The 18,180-nt window shown below is 42.3% G+C and overlaps 1 protein-coding gene across 9 annotated transcripts in view; it reads left to right on the top strand.

Moving 5' to 3' along the window:
- fmnl1a (formin-like 1a) overlaps window positions 1-18,180 on the top strand; it is a 265,065-nt gene that overhangs the window by 87,898 nt on the left and 158,987 nt on the right. For all 9 annotated transcript variants that reach the window (XR_011955183.1, XR_011955182.1, XM_072561823.1 and 6 more), the window contains exon 2: window positions 4,215-4,298. Coding sequence is in view for 7 of the 9 variants with exons in the window: in XM_072561823.1 (XP_072417924.1) it covers window positions 4,215-4,298 (84 nt within the window). In the remaining 2 variants the exon portion in view is untranslated. The remainder of the gene's footprint in view (window positions 1-4,214; window positions 4,299-18,180) is intronic.

Below are 18,180 nucleotides of genomic sequence, written 5' to 3'. Positions count from 1 at the left end.
CACTGATAAGTCATCGGTTTGGAATGCAATGAAAATCTAACAGTTCACAAGATTCTGGAATTGAATCACTGACTGAGATACAAGGAAAAGTTCTCGAATATGAAGTCTATTCTCTTAAAGTCCACTCTGTGCCTGATGCTTGTCATTTAACTAGTTAACAGAAAATGACACTGAAGATCCTGAAGTTCAGGCCATTTTATAGAATCATAGAATCTCTTTTAGTGTGGAAGCAGGCCATTCAGCCCATCAAGTCCACATCAACCCTCTGAACAGCATCTCACGCAGACCCACCACCTTACTCTATCCCTGTCACCCTGCATTTCCCATGTCTCATCCACCTAATATGCACATTCCTGGACACAATGGGCAATTTAGCATGACCAATCACCTAAGCTGCACATCTTTGGACTGTGGGACGGAACCGAAGAACCTGGAGGAAACCCACGCAGACACTGGGACAATGTGTAAACTTCACTCAGAAGTCACCTGAAGGTAAAATCGAACCTAGGTCCCTGCTCCTGTGAGTCAGCAGTGCTAACCACAAGCTGAACTCTTTAAGTGGCTTTAAAAATTGTACTGTTTCAACCAGAGACTATGGAGATCTTCTTTTCAGTTTAGTAACCATATGCACATGCCTTTCTTCAAATGATATTACTTGAAGATGCTTCACATCAGAGACTGTGAGGAGACAGAGACTGATAGATCAGTGAGTAATTAGGTGGAATGTAATGTGGAGAAATATGAGGTTATTCTCTTTGATAGTATGAATAGAAAAACTGATAATTTTTTAAAAAAAGGCTAGAAACATTTAAATGCTCTTGGGCAGAGAGACTTCGATGTATGCATGCCATTTGGGGTACAGCAAACAATTAGGAAGGCAAGTGGCATGTTACAAGGGCACTGAAGTACAAGAAGAAAGAAATGTTGCCATAAGTGTGCAGGGCTTCAATGAGCCCGCCCCTGAGGTATTATTTGGAGACAAAAGAATTGCAGATGCTAGAATCCAAAATAGACAGGCAGGCGGCTGGAAGAACACAGCAGGCCAGGCAGCATCAGGAGGTGAAGATGTCAACGTTTTGATTGTAATCCTTCTTCAGGACTTCTCCACCTCCTGATGCTGCCTGGCCTGCTGTGTACTTCCAGCCTCCTGCCTGAGGTATTGTGTACAGTTTACTCTCCATGCCCATGGAAGAATATACTTATGATGAAGATGGTACAGCAAAGGTTCATGGGATTGATTCTTGGAATGAGAAGGTTATCCCACAAAAAGAGGCAAAGTAACTTGGGCCGATACTCTCTGCGGTGTCTAATAGTGAGAGGTTATCTGGTTGGACAGGGTAGACACAGAGAAATTCATTCCTCTAACTAGAGAATCTAGAAAAGGGACTATGTCTCAGGACAAAGTGTTGAACATCTAAGGTTGAGACTTAGCCACCAAGTTGATATGCAAAGATCCTCTGCCCACGCTTGTCAGCTTCACTTCAATCTTTGGATTGTCTCTCCTGTGGATTCTTCATTGTTGATTGTCTTCTAGTCTGAGGTAAATAGGTTTTTGATCTCTCAGAGAATCTAGGGATAGAGAGAGCCAACAAGGAAGTGTAAAGGAGGCAGAAAATCAGCTGAATGTCATATTTAATGGCAGGGCGGGCTCAAAAGAATGAATGGACCTATTGCTAATTTTCAGTGGCTCATTATGATTTATCTTTGCAAAAATATCCGGAACAAGAAGAGTCTAAAACTGACCTTAATGTTGTTCAAACTGCTACTTCGTTGATGTTTGTTTTATGAAGAACTGTAGACAGTCTTGGACAGTCAAGTAATTCAGATATTGTTCAAATACCTGAAGATTTTCATTTTAAAAACTGTAACAGTATTCATTGAGTTGTCAAATTGTTGTAAACACCCAACTGGGTTACTAATGTTTTTATGTCATCCTTACTTGGTGTGGCATATACATGACTCCAATTTCACAACAATTTGCTCTCTCAAGGAACCTAATAAGTCACTCATTACATTGAAGAATCAGTTGCAGGGTTTGCAGAAGGGTCACCAGTAGTTTTGCAAGCCAATGGGACAGGAGTAATGACTATCATCCTTACCAGGAGCCTTACCTGAGAATAATGTCTTTACACTAACCTGCTAAACCTAACAAAACAAATACAGCATAAGACACAACTTTCACTAACTTCTCTCATTTTATGATTATTAATTTATGAGAACTATTATCCTAGTGTTCCATTTTTGGGTATGTTTGCTCACTTTCGATAAAAAGAAAGGAGTCTGAATATGCTTTTACTTAACTAAGAGGTCCACTTGCAAAGATCATCTGCCCACTCTTCACAATTTCACAATGTCTTTCTTTACCTGGAATCCTTTGCTTCCCTCAAAGGCAATTGTCAGACTGGGGAGACATGCAGATATCTTTAAGTCCAATGAAACCTAGCTTGAAGAAGCTGAACAGACAATTATCAGATAGTGCTCCATCAGTTGGGCCCAGAACAGGCCCCGACATTAAATAGAAGAATTTGTGGAATTATTTTCATTGAAGTAAAGTCAAACAGTCTCAAAGATGGAAAATACCCTACATAGTAAAATCAATTTTAGAAGAAGCTTTATAAAGAATAGTCTTCCATAATCATCTCTCAGAAACCAAAAAAAATGCCATTAGTAAGTCTTGGAGTCATTTTGTATCAAACAAGATGAGACTGTTATGACTGTAGATCTCAGAGTGAGGTGCTGAATGCTCAGTAATCTCTTTATTCGATACGAATGACATTACTTATTTAAATATCTTTTTGTTTTGAGTAGTTGGAAATTTTGTTTTCAGTGTAGTTAAATTGGAGAGAGTGCAGAAATGATTTACCAGGATGTTACCAAGATTGGGGAGTTTGATTTATAAGGAAAGGCTAAATAGGCTGGGACCTTTTTCACTGGAGTGTAGGAGGCTGAGGGGTAACATTATAGAGGTTTATAAAATCATGACAGTCATAGATGAGGTGAATAGCAAAGGTCTTTTTTCCCAGGGCAGGGGAGTCCAAAACTAGAAGGCACGGTTTTAAGGTGTGAGAGGAAAGATTTAAAAGGGTTTTGAAGGGCAACTTTCTCACACAGAGAGTGATGCGTGTATTTAACAAGAAGTGGTGGAAGAGGGTACAATTACAGCTTTTAAAAGGCATTTAGACAGATACATGGGTCAGAAAGGTTTAGCGGGATATGGGCCGAACGCAGGCAAATGGGACAAGTTCAGTTTAGGAAACATTGCAGCATGGATGATTTGAGTTGAAGGGCCTGTTTCCAGGGCTGTCTGCCTCTGTGACTCTATCTAAGCCAAAGTTAGTAGTACAGATCCAACCATTTGGCTTTTGAGAGTTGTTCCAGTGTTGATTAAACTTCACAGCACTCATATAGCATTTAAACCCCAACTGACTTGCTCTTGGTATTCTGAACAGTTTTTGTCACAAATCTCTAGGCTTCCACTATTGAAACTGAATAAACCAGTGAAAAAGAAATAGATGAGTTAGGTGGGGTCTGCAGATTGGATTAGCTGTTTATGGGCCTCAGGCTGCAGTTTGCACACTTCTGTTTGATGAAATTTTAAAGAAAGAATTCATTGAAATTTTCGCCACATAGTAATATCTCAAAAAATTCTGTCTTTATTCATAATGTAAGAAATAGTGTATGCCATTTGTCATCTCAAGCTTTCTCTGTCATTTGAAAAGGTCATGGCTCATCTACTTTAAACACATCTTTTTGCTCTGTCCAAAAATCCCTTAATTGCCTTGATACCCAAAAAAAAAGTGTTAATGTCTTCAGAGACTGTCAAATCCTGTCATTTAGAATCGTAGAGTCATGGGGTTGTACAGCATTGAAACAGACCCTTTAGTCCCACTCATCTATGCTGACCCATTTCATCTAAAGTGATGGAAATATAAGAAATAGGAGCCGCAGTAGGCTTAAAGGACACATTTTTTCTGTGTTGAACTGCAAAATATGGTAGTTATCATATTCCTTGCAGCTTGTGAAGCTCAATAAAATCTCTGTCGATGTTAAAACGACTGAGTGTATACAGAGCGCCTGTGGATTTTACACAAGTTCTGCAGACAGCCTTATTCCATGATCTTCAAAAAGGCGTTCCAGTTCTGAACAGGAATCTCTGAGTTTTCACAATTTTCTCAGCTATGATTGTAACAATCCTGTCCTCCCTTTCTCTGCAGAATTGTATGAACCTGCCTCCAGATAAGGTGAAATTGCTGAGCCAGTATGATAACGAGAAGAAATGGGAACTTATCTGCGATCAGGTAACTAGAGATTGATCTTCACTTGAATCTCATTTATCTCTTGGTCTCTTACTACATCAACTGAACAGTGATTAATTTAAATATTGCGGAAAAGACAAATTTGCTGTCAAAACTTATCATCTTGCACTCATCAGGACAAATGCAAGAATGCCAAATTGCAAGTTATCACAGCAATTTCTAACACAGGAGAAAATTGCTTTGACTGTTGACAATGTTTGCCAAGATGAAAACGCCTGCAACATCCCTTGTTTTGTAGCAATACTTATAAATGAGATGTATGTGGTTTAGGGAAGATTTGAACGGACAGCAATAGAAGAATGAGATTTAGTTACGTCTGACAGTGTATTAACTTCGTCTCTGCTTAGATTTAGAAGGTCAACTTTTCTTAGCATTTCAATCAGTCTTCAATTCTTTAAGATTGCTTGAAATTTTTATCAGCACTTCTTCTGTTGAAGATTGTCTAAGGATCCCACATCACTGATTCACTTTACTTATCAAAGGAGCCCAAATTAGCAAGTAATTTTCCCCACTGATAGCTCAGGAGGTATGAAAGTGGTCATTCTGCCAATCATGCCATTGTACTATCTCAAGCAATTCCCACTGCCTTGCTATCTTCCTAAAACCTTATACAGCCCTCACCTTCAAATACTTGTAGCATCTTTCCTTATAAGATACATTGCTGTCTGTTTAATCTGTTCCCTGTGGAAATGCAATCTCTGCTCCGCCAACTTTCCACCTAAAACTTTTCCTCATAACCCTCTTCTCACTGTCACATTGCAATATTAAATTTGTGATCCTCCAGGCAGAAAAAAATGGCCTTTGTTGATTCAGTCGATGTGAGTTTTTGTTTAAATCCTCATGAAATCTTCTTTGATCTATTTCTTTATCATCTTGTCCTTTCTTATCCCCAGCAATACCCTGGTGAACTAATGCCACATATTTCAATCTACATGAAGTAGACAGGGTATTCTAACTGGCCAAACCATTGGCTAGTAGAAATGAATTACCCTCTTTTTCCCTTGCCTTTATGTCCTCTGTTTATAAAACTTTTGGTATTTTTATTGTGTTTCCATCTGCATTGGTATTTTCAACAAAATAGGTAAAAGAGCCCCAGTGTCATCCCCGAAAAAGCAGGAGCTGATGGGATAGTCGATGCTTCCATGATTGAGACCAATCAGTGTTTACTGGGTCAGGGTAATGAGTCATATGGAGAAGAGATGGTTAAGTAGAGATAATGTGCAGTTCCACAAAAGTCTGATTAAATGGTGTATCTTGGGGTGGCACGGTGGCTCAGTGGTTAACACTGCTGCCTCACAGCGCCAGGGACCCGGGTTCGATTATCGGCTTGGGCAACTGTCTGTGTGGAGTTTGCACGTTCTTCCTTTGTCTGCCTGGGTTTCCTCCGGATGCTCTGGTTACCTCCCACAGTCCAAAGATGTGCAAGTCAGGTGAATTGGCCATGCTAAATTGCGCTTTTCCAGCAACACATTTTCAGCTCTGATCTCCAGCATCTGCAGTCCTCACTTTCTCCATGCTAAATTGTCCATAGTATTAGGTGGGTTAGTCATGGGTAAATATAAGGGAATGGGTGGGTTGCTCTTCAGAGGGTCGGTGTGGACTGTAGGGAATCTAATCTTTTCAAGAAGCAGAAAGTTCTATTCCTATTCACATCTTCCTCCTTATAACATATCCTTCAAGTATACTTCCTTTGCTCATTATTTTTGCAAGATATAGTACCCCATGTTCCTTTGCAGCAAATTCTATCTGCAACTTGTCTGCTTGATCTGCTACCCTAACCTGTCCTTGAGGTCATTCTGTTTCACTCATGGAACATAGAACATTACAGCGCAGTACAGGCCCTTTAGTCCTCAATGTTGTGCTGACCTGTGAAACCAATCTGAAGCCCAACTAACCTCCACTATTCCATTTTTATCCATATGTTTATCCAATGATCATCTAAATGCATTCTACACTCCATACTACCCTCTGAGTAAAGAAACTACCTCTGACATCTGTCCTATATCTATCACCCCTCAATTTAAAGCTATGTCCCCTCATGCTCTGATTACCTTATATGTCTCAATTAAGTAACCTCTCAATCTACTTCTCTCTAATGAAAACAGTCTCAAGTCCCTCAGCCTTTCCTCATAAGACATTCCCTCCATACCAGGCAACATCCTAGTAAATCTCCTCTGAACCCTTTCCAACCCTTCCCCACCCTTCCTATAATGTGTTAACCAGAGCTATACGCAATACTCAAAGTGCGGCCATACCAGAGTTTTGTAAAGTTGCAACATGACCTCACGGCTCTGAAATTAAATCCCTCAACCAATAAAAGCTAACACACCATCTGCCTTCTTATCAACCTGGTGGCAACTTTCAGGGATCTATGTACATGGACAGCGAAATTCCTCTGTTCAACTACACGGCCAAGAATCTTACCATTAGCCAGTAATCTTCATTCCTGTTGCTCCTTCCAAAGTGAATCATCTCCGACTTTTCCGCATTAAACTCCATTGGCCACCTCTCGAGCCCAGTTCTGCAGCTTATCTATGTCCTTTTGTAACCTACAGCATCCTTCGCCACTATCCACAACTCTACTGACCTTGATGACATCTGCAAATTTACTTACCCATCCTTCTACACCCTCATCCAAGTCATTTATCGAAATGAAAAACAGCAGTGGCCCCAAAACAGATATTTGCGGTACACCACTAGTAACTGAGCTCCAGGCTGAACATAGAACATAGAACATAGAACAATACAGCATAGAACAGGCCCTTCGGCCCACGATGTTGTGCTGAACTTCTAACCTAGATTAAGCACCCATCCATGTACCTATCCAAATGCCGCTTAAAGGTCGCCAATGATTCTGACTCTACCACTCCCAAGGGCAGCGCATTCCACGCCCCCACCACTCTCTGGGTAAAGAACCTACCCCTGACATCTCCCCTATACCTTCCACCCTTCACCTTAAATTTATGTCCCCTTGTAACACTCTGTTGTACCCGGGGAAAAAGTTTCTTACTGTCTACTCTATCTATTCCTCTGATCATCTTATAAACCTCTATCAAGTCACCCCTCATCCTTCGCCGTTCCAACGAGAAAAGGCCGAGAACTCTCAACCTATCCTCGTACGACCTACTCTCCATTCCAGGCAACATCCTGGTAAATCTTCTCTGCACCCTCTCCAAAGCTTCCACATCTTTCCTAAAGTGAGGCGACCAGAACGGCACACAGTACTCCAAATGTGGCCGAACCAAAGTCCTGTACAGCTGCAACATCACTTCACGACTCTTGAATTCAATCCCTCTGCTAATGAACGATAATACTCCATAGGACTTCTTACAAACTCTATCCACCTGAATGGCAACCTTCAAAGATCTATGTACATAGACCCCAAGATCCATCTGTTCTTCCACCTGACTAAGAACCCTACCATTAACCCTGTATTCCGCATTCTTATTTGTTCTTCCAAAATGGACAACCTCACACTTGGCAGGGTTGAACTCCATCTGCCACTCCTCAGCCCAGCTCTGCATCATATCTAAGTCCCTCTGCAGCCGACAACAGCCCTCCTCACTATCCACAACTCCACCTATCTTTGTATCATCTGCAAATTTACTGACCCACCCTTCGACTCCCTCATCTAAGTCATTAATAAAAATTACAAACAGCAGAGGACCCAGAACTGATCCCTGCGGAACTCCACTTGTAACTGGGCTCCAGGCTGAATATTTACCATCTACCACCACTCTCTGCCTTCGACCGGTTAGCCAGTTTTCTATCCAATTGGCCAAATTTCCCTCTATCCCATGCCTCCTGACTTTCCGCATGAGCCTACCATGGGGAACCTTATCAAATGCCTTACTAAAATCCATGTACACTACATCCACTGCTCTACCCTCATCCACATGCTTGGTCACCTCCTCGAAGAATTCAATAAGACTTGTAAGGCAAGACCTACCCTTCACAAATCCGTGCTGGCTGTCCCTAATCAAGCAGTGTCTTTCCAGATACTCGTAAATCCTATCCCTCAGTACCCTTTCCATTACTTTGCCTACCACAGAAGTAAGACTAACTGGCCTGTAATTCCTGGGGTTATCCCTATTCCCTTTTTTGAACAGGGACACAACATTCGCTACTCTCCAGTCCCCTGGTACCACCCCCGTTGCCAGTGAAGACGAGAAGATCATTGCCAACGGTACTGCAATTTCCTCTCTTGCTTCCCACATAATCCTAGGATATATCCCGTCAGGCCCGGGAGACTTGTCTATCCTCAAGTTGTTCAAAATGTCCAACACATCTTCCTTCCTAACAGGTATCTCTTCTAGCTTAACAGTCCGTTTCACACTCTCCTCTTCAACAATACGGTCCCTCTCGTTCGTAAATACTGAAGAGAAGTACTTGTTCAAGACCTCTCCTATCTCTTCCGACTCAATACACAGTCTCCCACTACTGTCCTTGATCGGACCTACCCTCGTTCTCGTCATTCTCAGGTTTCTCACATATGCATAAAATGCCTTGGGGTTATCCTTGATCCTATCCGCCAAGGATTTTTCATGCCCTCTCTTAGCTCTCCTAATCCCTTTCTTCAGGTCCCTTCTGGCTATCCTGTATCCCTTCACTGCTCTGTCTGAACCCTGTTTCCTCAACCTTATGTAAGCCTCCTTCTTCCTCTTTACTAGACATTCAACCTCCCTCGTCAACCAAGGTTCCCTCACACGACCATTTCTTTCCTGCCTGATAGGTACATACATATCAAGGACACGTCGTATCTGCTCTTTGAAAAAGTTCCACATTTCCACCACATCCTTCCCTGACAGCCTATGCTCCCAACGTATGCTCCTCAAATCCTGTCTTACAGCATCGTAATTTCCCTTCCCCCAGTTGTAAAATCTACCTTGTTGTGCGCACCTATCTCTCTCCATAACCAAGGTGAAAGTCACAGAATTGTGGTCACCATCACCAAAATGTTCACCCACTAACAAGCCCACCACTTGTCCCGGTTCATTACCGAGTACCAAATCCAATATGGCCTCCCCTCTGGTTGGACAATCTACATACTGCGTTAGAAAAGCTTCCTGGACACACTGCACAAACACCGCCCCATCCAATCTACTTGATCTAAAGAGCTTCCAATCAATATTTGGGAAGTTGAAGTCGCCCATGACTACGACCCTGTGGCTTCTGCACCTTTCCAAAATCTGTTTCCCAATCTGTTTCTCCACATCTCTGCTGCTATTGGGGGGCCTATAGTAAACACATTTCCCGTCAGCCACCACCCTCTGTCTTCTTTCAGCTAGCCAATTTCTGGTCCAAACCACTAAATCACCCTCAGTCCCACGCCTCTGCATTTTGTGCAATAGCCTACTGTGGGGAACCTTTTCAAACGAACTCCTGGTTGTAGAGGTCCCACATAGCCCAGAATGAGCCCCAAATATCTATGTAAGATGGGGGTCATGGTTTCAGGCTTGCGGGCAAGGGTAACAGTGACTTGCCCACCCCATCCATGCCTCTGAGTACTCTACTTGACCGGTTTCTAGTTGACTGACCTTTAGCACCAGATGAAAGATCACTCGATCTGAAACATTAACTCTGCTTCCAACCCAGATGTTGCCTTTCCTGCGGAAATCTTCCAGACTCTGGCTTTTATTCTCGATTTTTAGTATCTGTAGAGCTTGCTCTTGAATTAGTCAGTTAGCAGTGGAGGCAGTGAGAGTGGTCGTGAGAAAGAGAGTTAATGGGGCTTCTTGAGCCTTCTCCCTACGTCAGTCGTTATGTCCACAGATGACTTTCTTGGCCCGCTATCAATCCAGGCCCTTAAATGGTCAATAATGCCTCAACTCATCACTACCCCACTGGTCAGAGGGTGAACAGAGCATTGACTCTTGGAGCATTCCATACTCAACTCTATAATCTGAGTCACACTGATATACCTCCTGTACTTTTACTATCCTTTTGTTTTATATACAATGTACAAGAGTCCTGTGTGGCATTGGGTATAATGTAGTGTTTACTAACCTATAAATGCTCTGTTCTATAATTACTGAAACTTCTGTGATAGGATTGCGACTTTATATCTTCCTGTGTTATTGATTTGGACATGAATCTTCACCTTATCCTGTTAGCAGACAGACATCATTCAGGACTCTATTTAAGGCTGTATCCCTGGTTTGACCCTTTGTGATGCTTTTAAATTCTTCACTTTTCTCTCTTTAGCAACATGTTGCCCTGTGTTTTAAGTCTGCCCTCCTCAAAGCATGTAGCTCATACTCCTAGATCTGGAATTTCAATCCCTGGTGTCTGTTGATCTCAGCACATGACATTAGGAACATTAAATTTGGCTTCAGGATTAGGGAGCAGGAAATCAATAGAGTTCCATGCCATATCATCATCCAGTGACATCCACAGAAGGTCCAAGTGTGTAGACATTGGATGAGAATAACATGTACTCCTCTGTGATGTGAACTGCCACCAAAGTCTGCTGGTCAATAATGGCCAATTGGGTTGGAGGACCCATGCCTCTACCATGTGTTAATGCCTCCAGGAAAAGTTGTCAGTATCGTCAAATAAAAAAAAGAGATTTGAAAAGGTGGAGCTAAACTATTAATACAGAATGAACTATGCCCGAAACTATTAGTCATAAAGCTGTACAGCACAGAAACAGACCCTTCAGTCCAACTAATATTCTAAATTAATCTAGTCCGATTTGGTAGCATTTGGCCCATATCCCTCTACACCCTTCCTATTCATATACCCATCCAGATCCCTTTTAAATGTTACAATTGTACCAGCCTCCAGCACTTCCTCTGACAGCTCATTCAATACACTTATCATCCTCTGCATTAAAAAGTTGGTCCTTAGGTCCTCTCACTTTTAAATCTATGCCTTTTAGTTTTGGACTCCCCTACCCTGGGGAAAAGTCTTGGCTGTTCACCCTATCCATGCCCCTCATGATTTTATAAACTTCCATAAGGTCAACCCCCAGCCTCTGACACTTCAGAGAAAACAGCTCCCAACCTGTTCAGCCTCTCCCTGTAGCTCAAACCCTCCGAACCTGGCAACATCCTTCTCAACCTTTTCTGATCCCTTTCAAGTTTCACAACACCCTCCCTATAGCAGGGGGATCAGAACTGAACACAGTATTTCAAAAGTGGCCTAACCATTGTCTGTGGAAATTCCAAACATGAAGCCCTTAAATGAGGTTAAGAATGAAAATGAATAATTATGGCAGGGTGACAAAGGAGTGTCCTGTTGATCCAACTGGGAATCCTAAATGAGGCACAGATTTCCACATTGCCAATGGGAGCAATAGAGAAGCTTCGTGTCAGTGAAATGACTATGTTTATATCATCACTTTCTGCAATACAGCACAGAACAGACTAGGCCGTGAATGAGTCACATCTTCCTCCTTCTGCCCAACATCATGTCAAAAGCCCCTTGCAAACTTCATTATTCTTTAATTTTTTTTATACACTCTACTTTTTGCAAAAGAAAATCAGTCAAACCTTTTATGCATTTGCCATCTGCAGAATTCCATCAAGCCTGCTGGTGGAATTAATATATTCTCCTCATAGCACTGTTTTGGAAATCAGATCATTATTGCTATTCAGCTGCAGCTCTCTGGGTTTTAGTAGCTGCTTAACTAATATTTGAAAATGCAAATGATAATTCACATGTTCATACCCAGCAACAGCAAAGGGAATTTATTCAAGGATCAGCTGAACCAAAAAAATATTTAGAGTCAAAGTTTATCTCTGATTCTTTTAATGACAAGTTCCGAACTCATGGCTGGGACAATTACAGAGACGCACCAAAATATTGTCTCAAACAAAGTCAGTTCTCTCGATGCTTGAAATAGAAAGACATCAGAATAGGTTTGGGAGATCTTCATTTACTGTGGAATTTTCCTGTCCACTTTTCTGAAGGGTTTGTGAGTTATCTTGGGGAGCAATTCTTTGGCAGTTCTCCTTGAGCAGGTAGCCTTTTCTTGAGGTTTGGGCCAAGACAAAGAATATCTGAGAACTAGTCAGGTATTGTAGATGGGCCTACTCTTATCATCAGGTGCAAACATATGATCAAGGAATGAGAGTTGGTCTTTTGAGTCTGCTCTGCTGTGCAATAAGATCATGGCTGTTCTTATTTTAACCTCCAACTCTACACTCTTGCATATCCACAATAATTTATTATTCCCTAGGTAATCAGAAATTTATCCACCTCAAAAATATTGAAAGATTCTGCTTCCACACCCTTTTGAGGAATTCTAAAGACTCCCAATCCTCTGAGGGATAAAATGTTTCCATGACTCTGGCTTAAAAGGGTGACCTTTTTAAACAATCATCCTGAGTCTTAGATTCTTTCTGTAAAGAAAACATCCTTTCGCCATCCACCTTCTCAAATACTTCAGGATCCTATGTGTTTCAAATAAGTTTCCTCTGACTTTTCCTAACTCCAGAGGATACAGGCCTGGCCTCTCTAGCTCTTTTGCATAAGGCAATCCATTCATTCCAGGTATTAATCCAGCAAACCTTCTCTGAACTGCTTCCAACACATCCTTCCTTAAGTACGGTGGCCAGTATTGCATTCAGTACTCCCAGATGCAGTCTCACAAACACCCTGTATAACTGAAGCGTATCGTCAGCAATCAATAGTTTTAACACAAGTAGGAGTGATTATTGATTCAGGGGCATTCCATATTGGGAGTCATGGCTGTAACCATGAATTCAGTTGGAAAGTGAACTGCCTTTTCATTAGAATATGTCCCGTAGGTCAAGGCTCACAGAATCATAGAACTCCTACAGTGTGGTCTATTTGAAGCCATACCAACCTTCCAGAGAGCATTCCACCCAAACCCACGCTTTAACTCTGTATGTCCCACAGCTAATCCACCTAACCTGCACATCCCTGGACAGTACAGGGCAATTTAGCATGGCCAATCCACCCAATGTACACATCCCTGGACAGGATAGGACAATTTAGCATGGCCAATCCACCTAACGTACATATCCTTGGACTGTGGGAGGAAACCAGAGCAAACCCACACAGACACGGGGAGAATGTGCAAACTTCATGCAGGCAGTTGTCCGAGGCTGGATTTGAACCTGGGTCCCTGGCGCTGTGAGGCAGCAGTGCTAACCACTGAATCACCTGTTGACTCAGTACACCATTGCTGTGTAGAGATGGTTACTAATTGTAACAGTGTAGGGAAGAGTGCATGTTTACCTTCTAATTATTTTGTGCACGGGTTCGTGAAAACCGATTGAAAACTAACTTTCAAGAGGCAAGTGGATTAGTAGTAAAGGGGAAGAAAATGACATGGTTGTGGGGTTAGCAGGAAGGTGGGGCTAATTGGTGACCTCATTCAAAGAGTTGACACAGGCCTAATGAGCCAAATGGCCTACCCTTGTACTATATCATTCTTTCTCTTAGGCAACTGCAGCTCTTTGAGAGTGAAACGTACACGGCTATAGATTTGTCTGGATTGTGCTTCATGTCTCCTCAACTCCTGAAGGTTAAATTGGATGAGAACTCTATACCATTTTGACATCGTTGTGATTGCCACAATCAATCAACAGTTGCTGAAATCTTTTGGCATGTGAAGTTTGTAGTGTTCCCTGACGGGTTAGCAGAGTTGCATTTACATCTTGTAAGGAGCAAGATAATGGAGGTGGCTGTTTCGTGTGCTCTAGTTATCCGCAAGATGACTGCGATTAACCAACACCTACTTACCAAATGGCTGCGCTCTTCTCTTGGCTTCCAGCATCTCAGCCGCCAGGATGTGGATAGTTAATGTAGCTTTCTAGTGGAAAGTGATGGTCTAGTTGATTGGGTTAGTCATTCACAGGGCAGTGTATTCCACTCTCCCATTACTGTTGGAAAGTGGCAGCTCCACTGTTCAGTGTTATTTTGAAATATTATTTATAGCAATGGTTTTGGATCTTTTGTTTGGTTAAGGAACCCAATAATATATTGTGAAATCCTGTAGAACCCCAACTCCCTCTCCCTCATCCCTTCCATCTTTACAAGGGCAATTAGGAATGGACAATAAACATTGGCCTAGCCAGCCACACCCTCATCAAATAAAACCAGTTCTAATAACAATTAGAATAAAGTTGAACTCTTGAACAAATTAATGAGAATACGAAACAAAGGGCCATAATTAATTAATGTTAGCACAATATACCGTGAAGTATTTTAAAAATTAACACAATTTTGAATGACATGGGCTGTGGTGTGGAAAGTTACAGAATTGTGAGAGAAGTCTGGCAAGGCCTATCTCAATATCAGGGATATTTTGCTGCATGGAGGTCAAAGCAGGTACCTGGTGACTTCCCTTGGCTGTGAAGAATGCCAGGTTTCTGACAGGGCATCAGCATCTCGGAGCATGCTCTGTGGGCATTGGCTACATTCACCCCTTATCCATGGACATTGGAATCTGACATGCACTAACCTCTAACAATCCTCAGGGCACATCTTCGATTCATCTGCAGCACGCTTCTGTACTGCAGTGCTGTACTTCCGGATGCAACTACCGCTGCAATGCTGCAGCAATGCTTAGCATTGAGCTCATGGACTGAACCAGGCAGCATTTCCAGTGTTCCCTTAGCACTTACCCGATTTGACCCAACCTGAATTCTCTCAGCATTCCAGCCTTGCCTCGTCCCTCTGTTGGAGTTAGCAAATTCCAGTACTGCAGTCACTTAACACTGATATAAAGCCAGAAAGTTTGACCTGGTTAGCTGCAGTACTCAATCAAGTCAAGGAGGATAACCTTAGGTCAGGGTTCATGTTCACTTTTAAAGTGGGTGCTGATGCAAGGGATGCTGGTTCATTCCAGGGTATCCCGGCAGTGGCGTGTTGTTTGGGTATGGCACAGGGTAGATTGGATCCGGAATCAAAAGAGAAGAGGGGTAGGGCAGGCAACTAATGAGCCTAGGTTGGTAAGATGCAGTGAGAGGACTTGCTAGGCCAAGCAGAGAGAAACATTCCATAAAGCTTGACAGAAATGACACTTGGTCCAAACTGCTCCATTGATAAACACTTCCTTGGCATGCATTAGGTATCATTTGTCGGGTGCCTCTTTGCTGTGCTAACATCAGAGAAGAATATTCACCTGATTGATAGTGGAATTTCAAAGAGCTCAACCCCATATTCTGTGCTTAAATGTGCCCACATATTCTGCACATTAGCAAGGTTATTCCACGGTCAACTTAGATTTGTTGTCAGTTGTAGAATCGCAGTCTCTCACAGTGTAGCACAGTTTGGGTGGTGAATTGTTGAAAATTGAACACAAAGCTACATGGAAACCGTGTGGAGATAGGAAATGGCCTCACTATTTGCTGTATTATGCCACAGTAACATTACCACAGAGTTTTTGTGTCTGTTGGTTATTGTTGCATTAACATAAGGCCATTGATTTCCAATAAATGTTCATTCTTGCAATTTCTGTCCTCCTTCTAATGAAGTTGTAGACTTACATATTTTGACACAAGGAAACACCCGGTAATATTCTCACTAAAACAGCTACTTTGTCGTGTCTGACTCAAGGCTTTGAGCGACAGGAGGCCGGTTGACTTTAACAGGCGCCATGGCTGGGTTTCTCACTCTCCCCTGAATGGGCATCTCTGTTTGTTTAGCCCTTTTATAGAGGCCGGATAAAGGTGACCTGGAGCAAGGGGGCCTGGCTGCCTCTGACCTCCTGTTATAAAGACAGTGTGACGAATGATACAGTGCTGACCTGAGACCAAACCTGAGGGTATCCCCTTCTGTGTGAGTTTGTGAACTAATTCCTAACCCTTGTATCTCCGTGGACAGGAGATTGTAGGGAACTCCTGGCCAATGTACTACTAGGAATGTTAAAAAACCTTTTTCTTTTGCTTCCTGTCCAGCAGTTGGCATATCATTGTCACAACTGGATAAACCAGCAGTGGAAGGTGACAGTGGTTTAGGATAGACCTTGGCAAATGGACAGCATGGGAGGCTGCAAGTCAGGTCTGGGAGCGAGTTACAAAGTCTTAGAGATCTCTGGCATGGACATAGGCCCTTCTGCCCAATTTGTCCATGGCACCCAGTTTTCACAATTTAAACTAGTCCCAATTGCCTGTGAATTGTCCATATCCCTCCACACCTCTCCTATCCATGTACCTGTCTAAATGACAAAATAGTACAAGTGTGGGGTGGGGGCAGTGACTAGAGACAGAGGAGAGAATGACCGTGATAGCAGACGTGAAGATTGGGAACCATGACTGTCTCTTCTTTTTTTTCTCTGAGTCCTGACGTCAATGGGGAATCTAACGACCTCTCTGATTATAATATGTTCAACAGGTCAGGCCTCACTGTGCCTTTGCAAAGTGTGTCTGGTTAGTGAGTGTGGATGCAGAGAAAGAATCGATGTAGATGTTCTGGTCATTTTTGTATGAGGTGGAGAAAGAAAATTGAAGAGTAGCTTTCAAAAGGAAAGGAATTCCTTGAGGAGCAGGCCAGCTCCTCCTGACCCACTGGAGTCACCATCTTCCATCTCCCTTTCACAGTCTCTATGCACCCGAGTCCGTTTTAAATCAGATTCCCTGCTTTTCTTTGAGCACACCTCTATGGAGCGGTTAGGGAAGATTTATTCCATAATAAGCACTGTGCAAATTTGGGTTGTCATAAACCAGTTATTTGTATTTTACATTCTGCACTGGTTTAAATATGTGGACAGATCATCTACCCTGTCTGAGGCAAGACATTTATACTATTGAAAACAGTAATGAACATGAACATATTGCATTAGGGATACAATCTCTGCTTTTTACCATACTCTCCATTCCCCAGACCCCAACTCTTCCCTGTTAAGGACTAATATCAAGGCTAATATTTTAATTTTGTTTCCTACTTATGATTGACCAGTTACCTTCATTCATACACCCATAAATCGTTAATGCCAGACATTGCACTTATCATAAAGCACCAGGTCCCTGACTTGGAGTTAATAGGCCCAGCTGATGTATGGTTAAATATTTCACACAGACCCCAGCAGCCACTCTGAGGCAAAGGAATGCAGTGAGCAATGAAAGTGTGGGATTGTTCTCCTTTGCCTTCACCGTCATCCTGCCATTTTAAGACCAAACAATAACCTGCCTGATGCACAACGGATGATTTTGTTCAAACCAACTTCACTGTTTGTGGCAAAAACAGAAATAGCTGGCGAAACCCTGTAGGTCCGGCAGCATCTGTGGAGAGAAAGCAGAATCAACACTTGAGATCCAGTGATCCACCTTCAAATTTCCAGCATCCGTAGTTTTTTAATTATGTTTAGCATTCCCTGCTTGTGGGCCTGGGTGAGGTGTGGACCTGGCACCTTTATTTTTAACTTTGCTGACTGTTGTCATTTGCTTTGCTTTGATGTACTGTTGGTTTTCCTGATACATCACCTCTCAATTTGTGCTCTTTACTGTATCTGGTACATCATTCTGCGACAACAAAGGAGTTGGCAAACTGCGGTGTTGTTTTGAAAAAAAAAAGAGCCGGAGATCACTGAATGTAAGATCAGAAAGGTCTCCCGTTTGATCTGAAGGTACTCTAATTGCCCACATTTTGGTGGTGAAATGGGACAGTGCTCATGCGTAGATGTTGACTAAGCACTGTCCAAGGTTTAGCTGAGATGCTGCCCACTATCAGGAGCATGTATAAGCTGAATGGCCACTGGATTGGCAGGGTATGCGTGACATTTGTTGAACTGCCCCACAGCAAAAAACTGGTGTTAAGAAGAAGATTGGTAAGTTAAAAGGAAGGAAATGCAGAATATAAATACAACTAACCGTTTTACAACAATCTGGATTTACACAGCACTTATGGAATAAATCTTCCTCAAGCACCTTAAAGAAGTGTGATCAAAGAA

This window comes from Chiloscyllium punctatum, chromosome 42 (genome assembly GCF_047496795.1).
Source record: "Chiloscyllium punctatum isolate Juve2018m chromosome 42, sChiPun1.3, whole genome shotgun sequence".
In the NCBI taxonomy this organism is placed as follows: Eukaryota; Metazoa; Chordata; class Chondrichthyes; order Orectolobiformes; family Hemiscylliidae; genus Chiloscyllium; species Chiloscyllium punctatum.
Note: the sequence above shows the minus strand (reverse complement) of the source record. Positions and strands in the feature narration are given on the sequence as shown.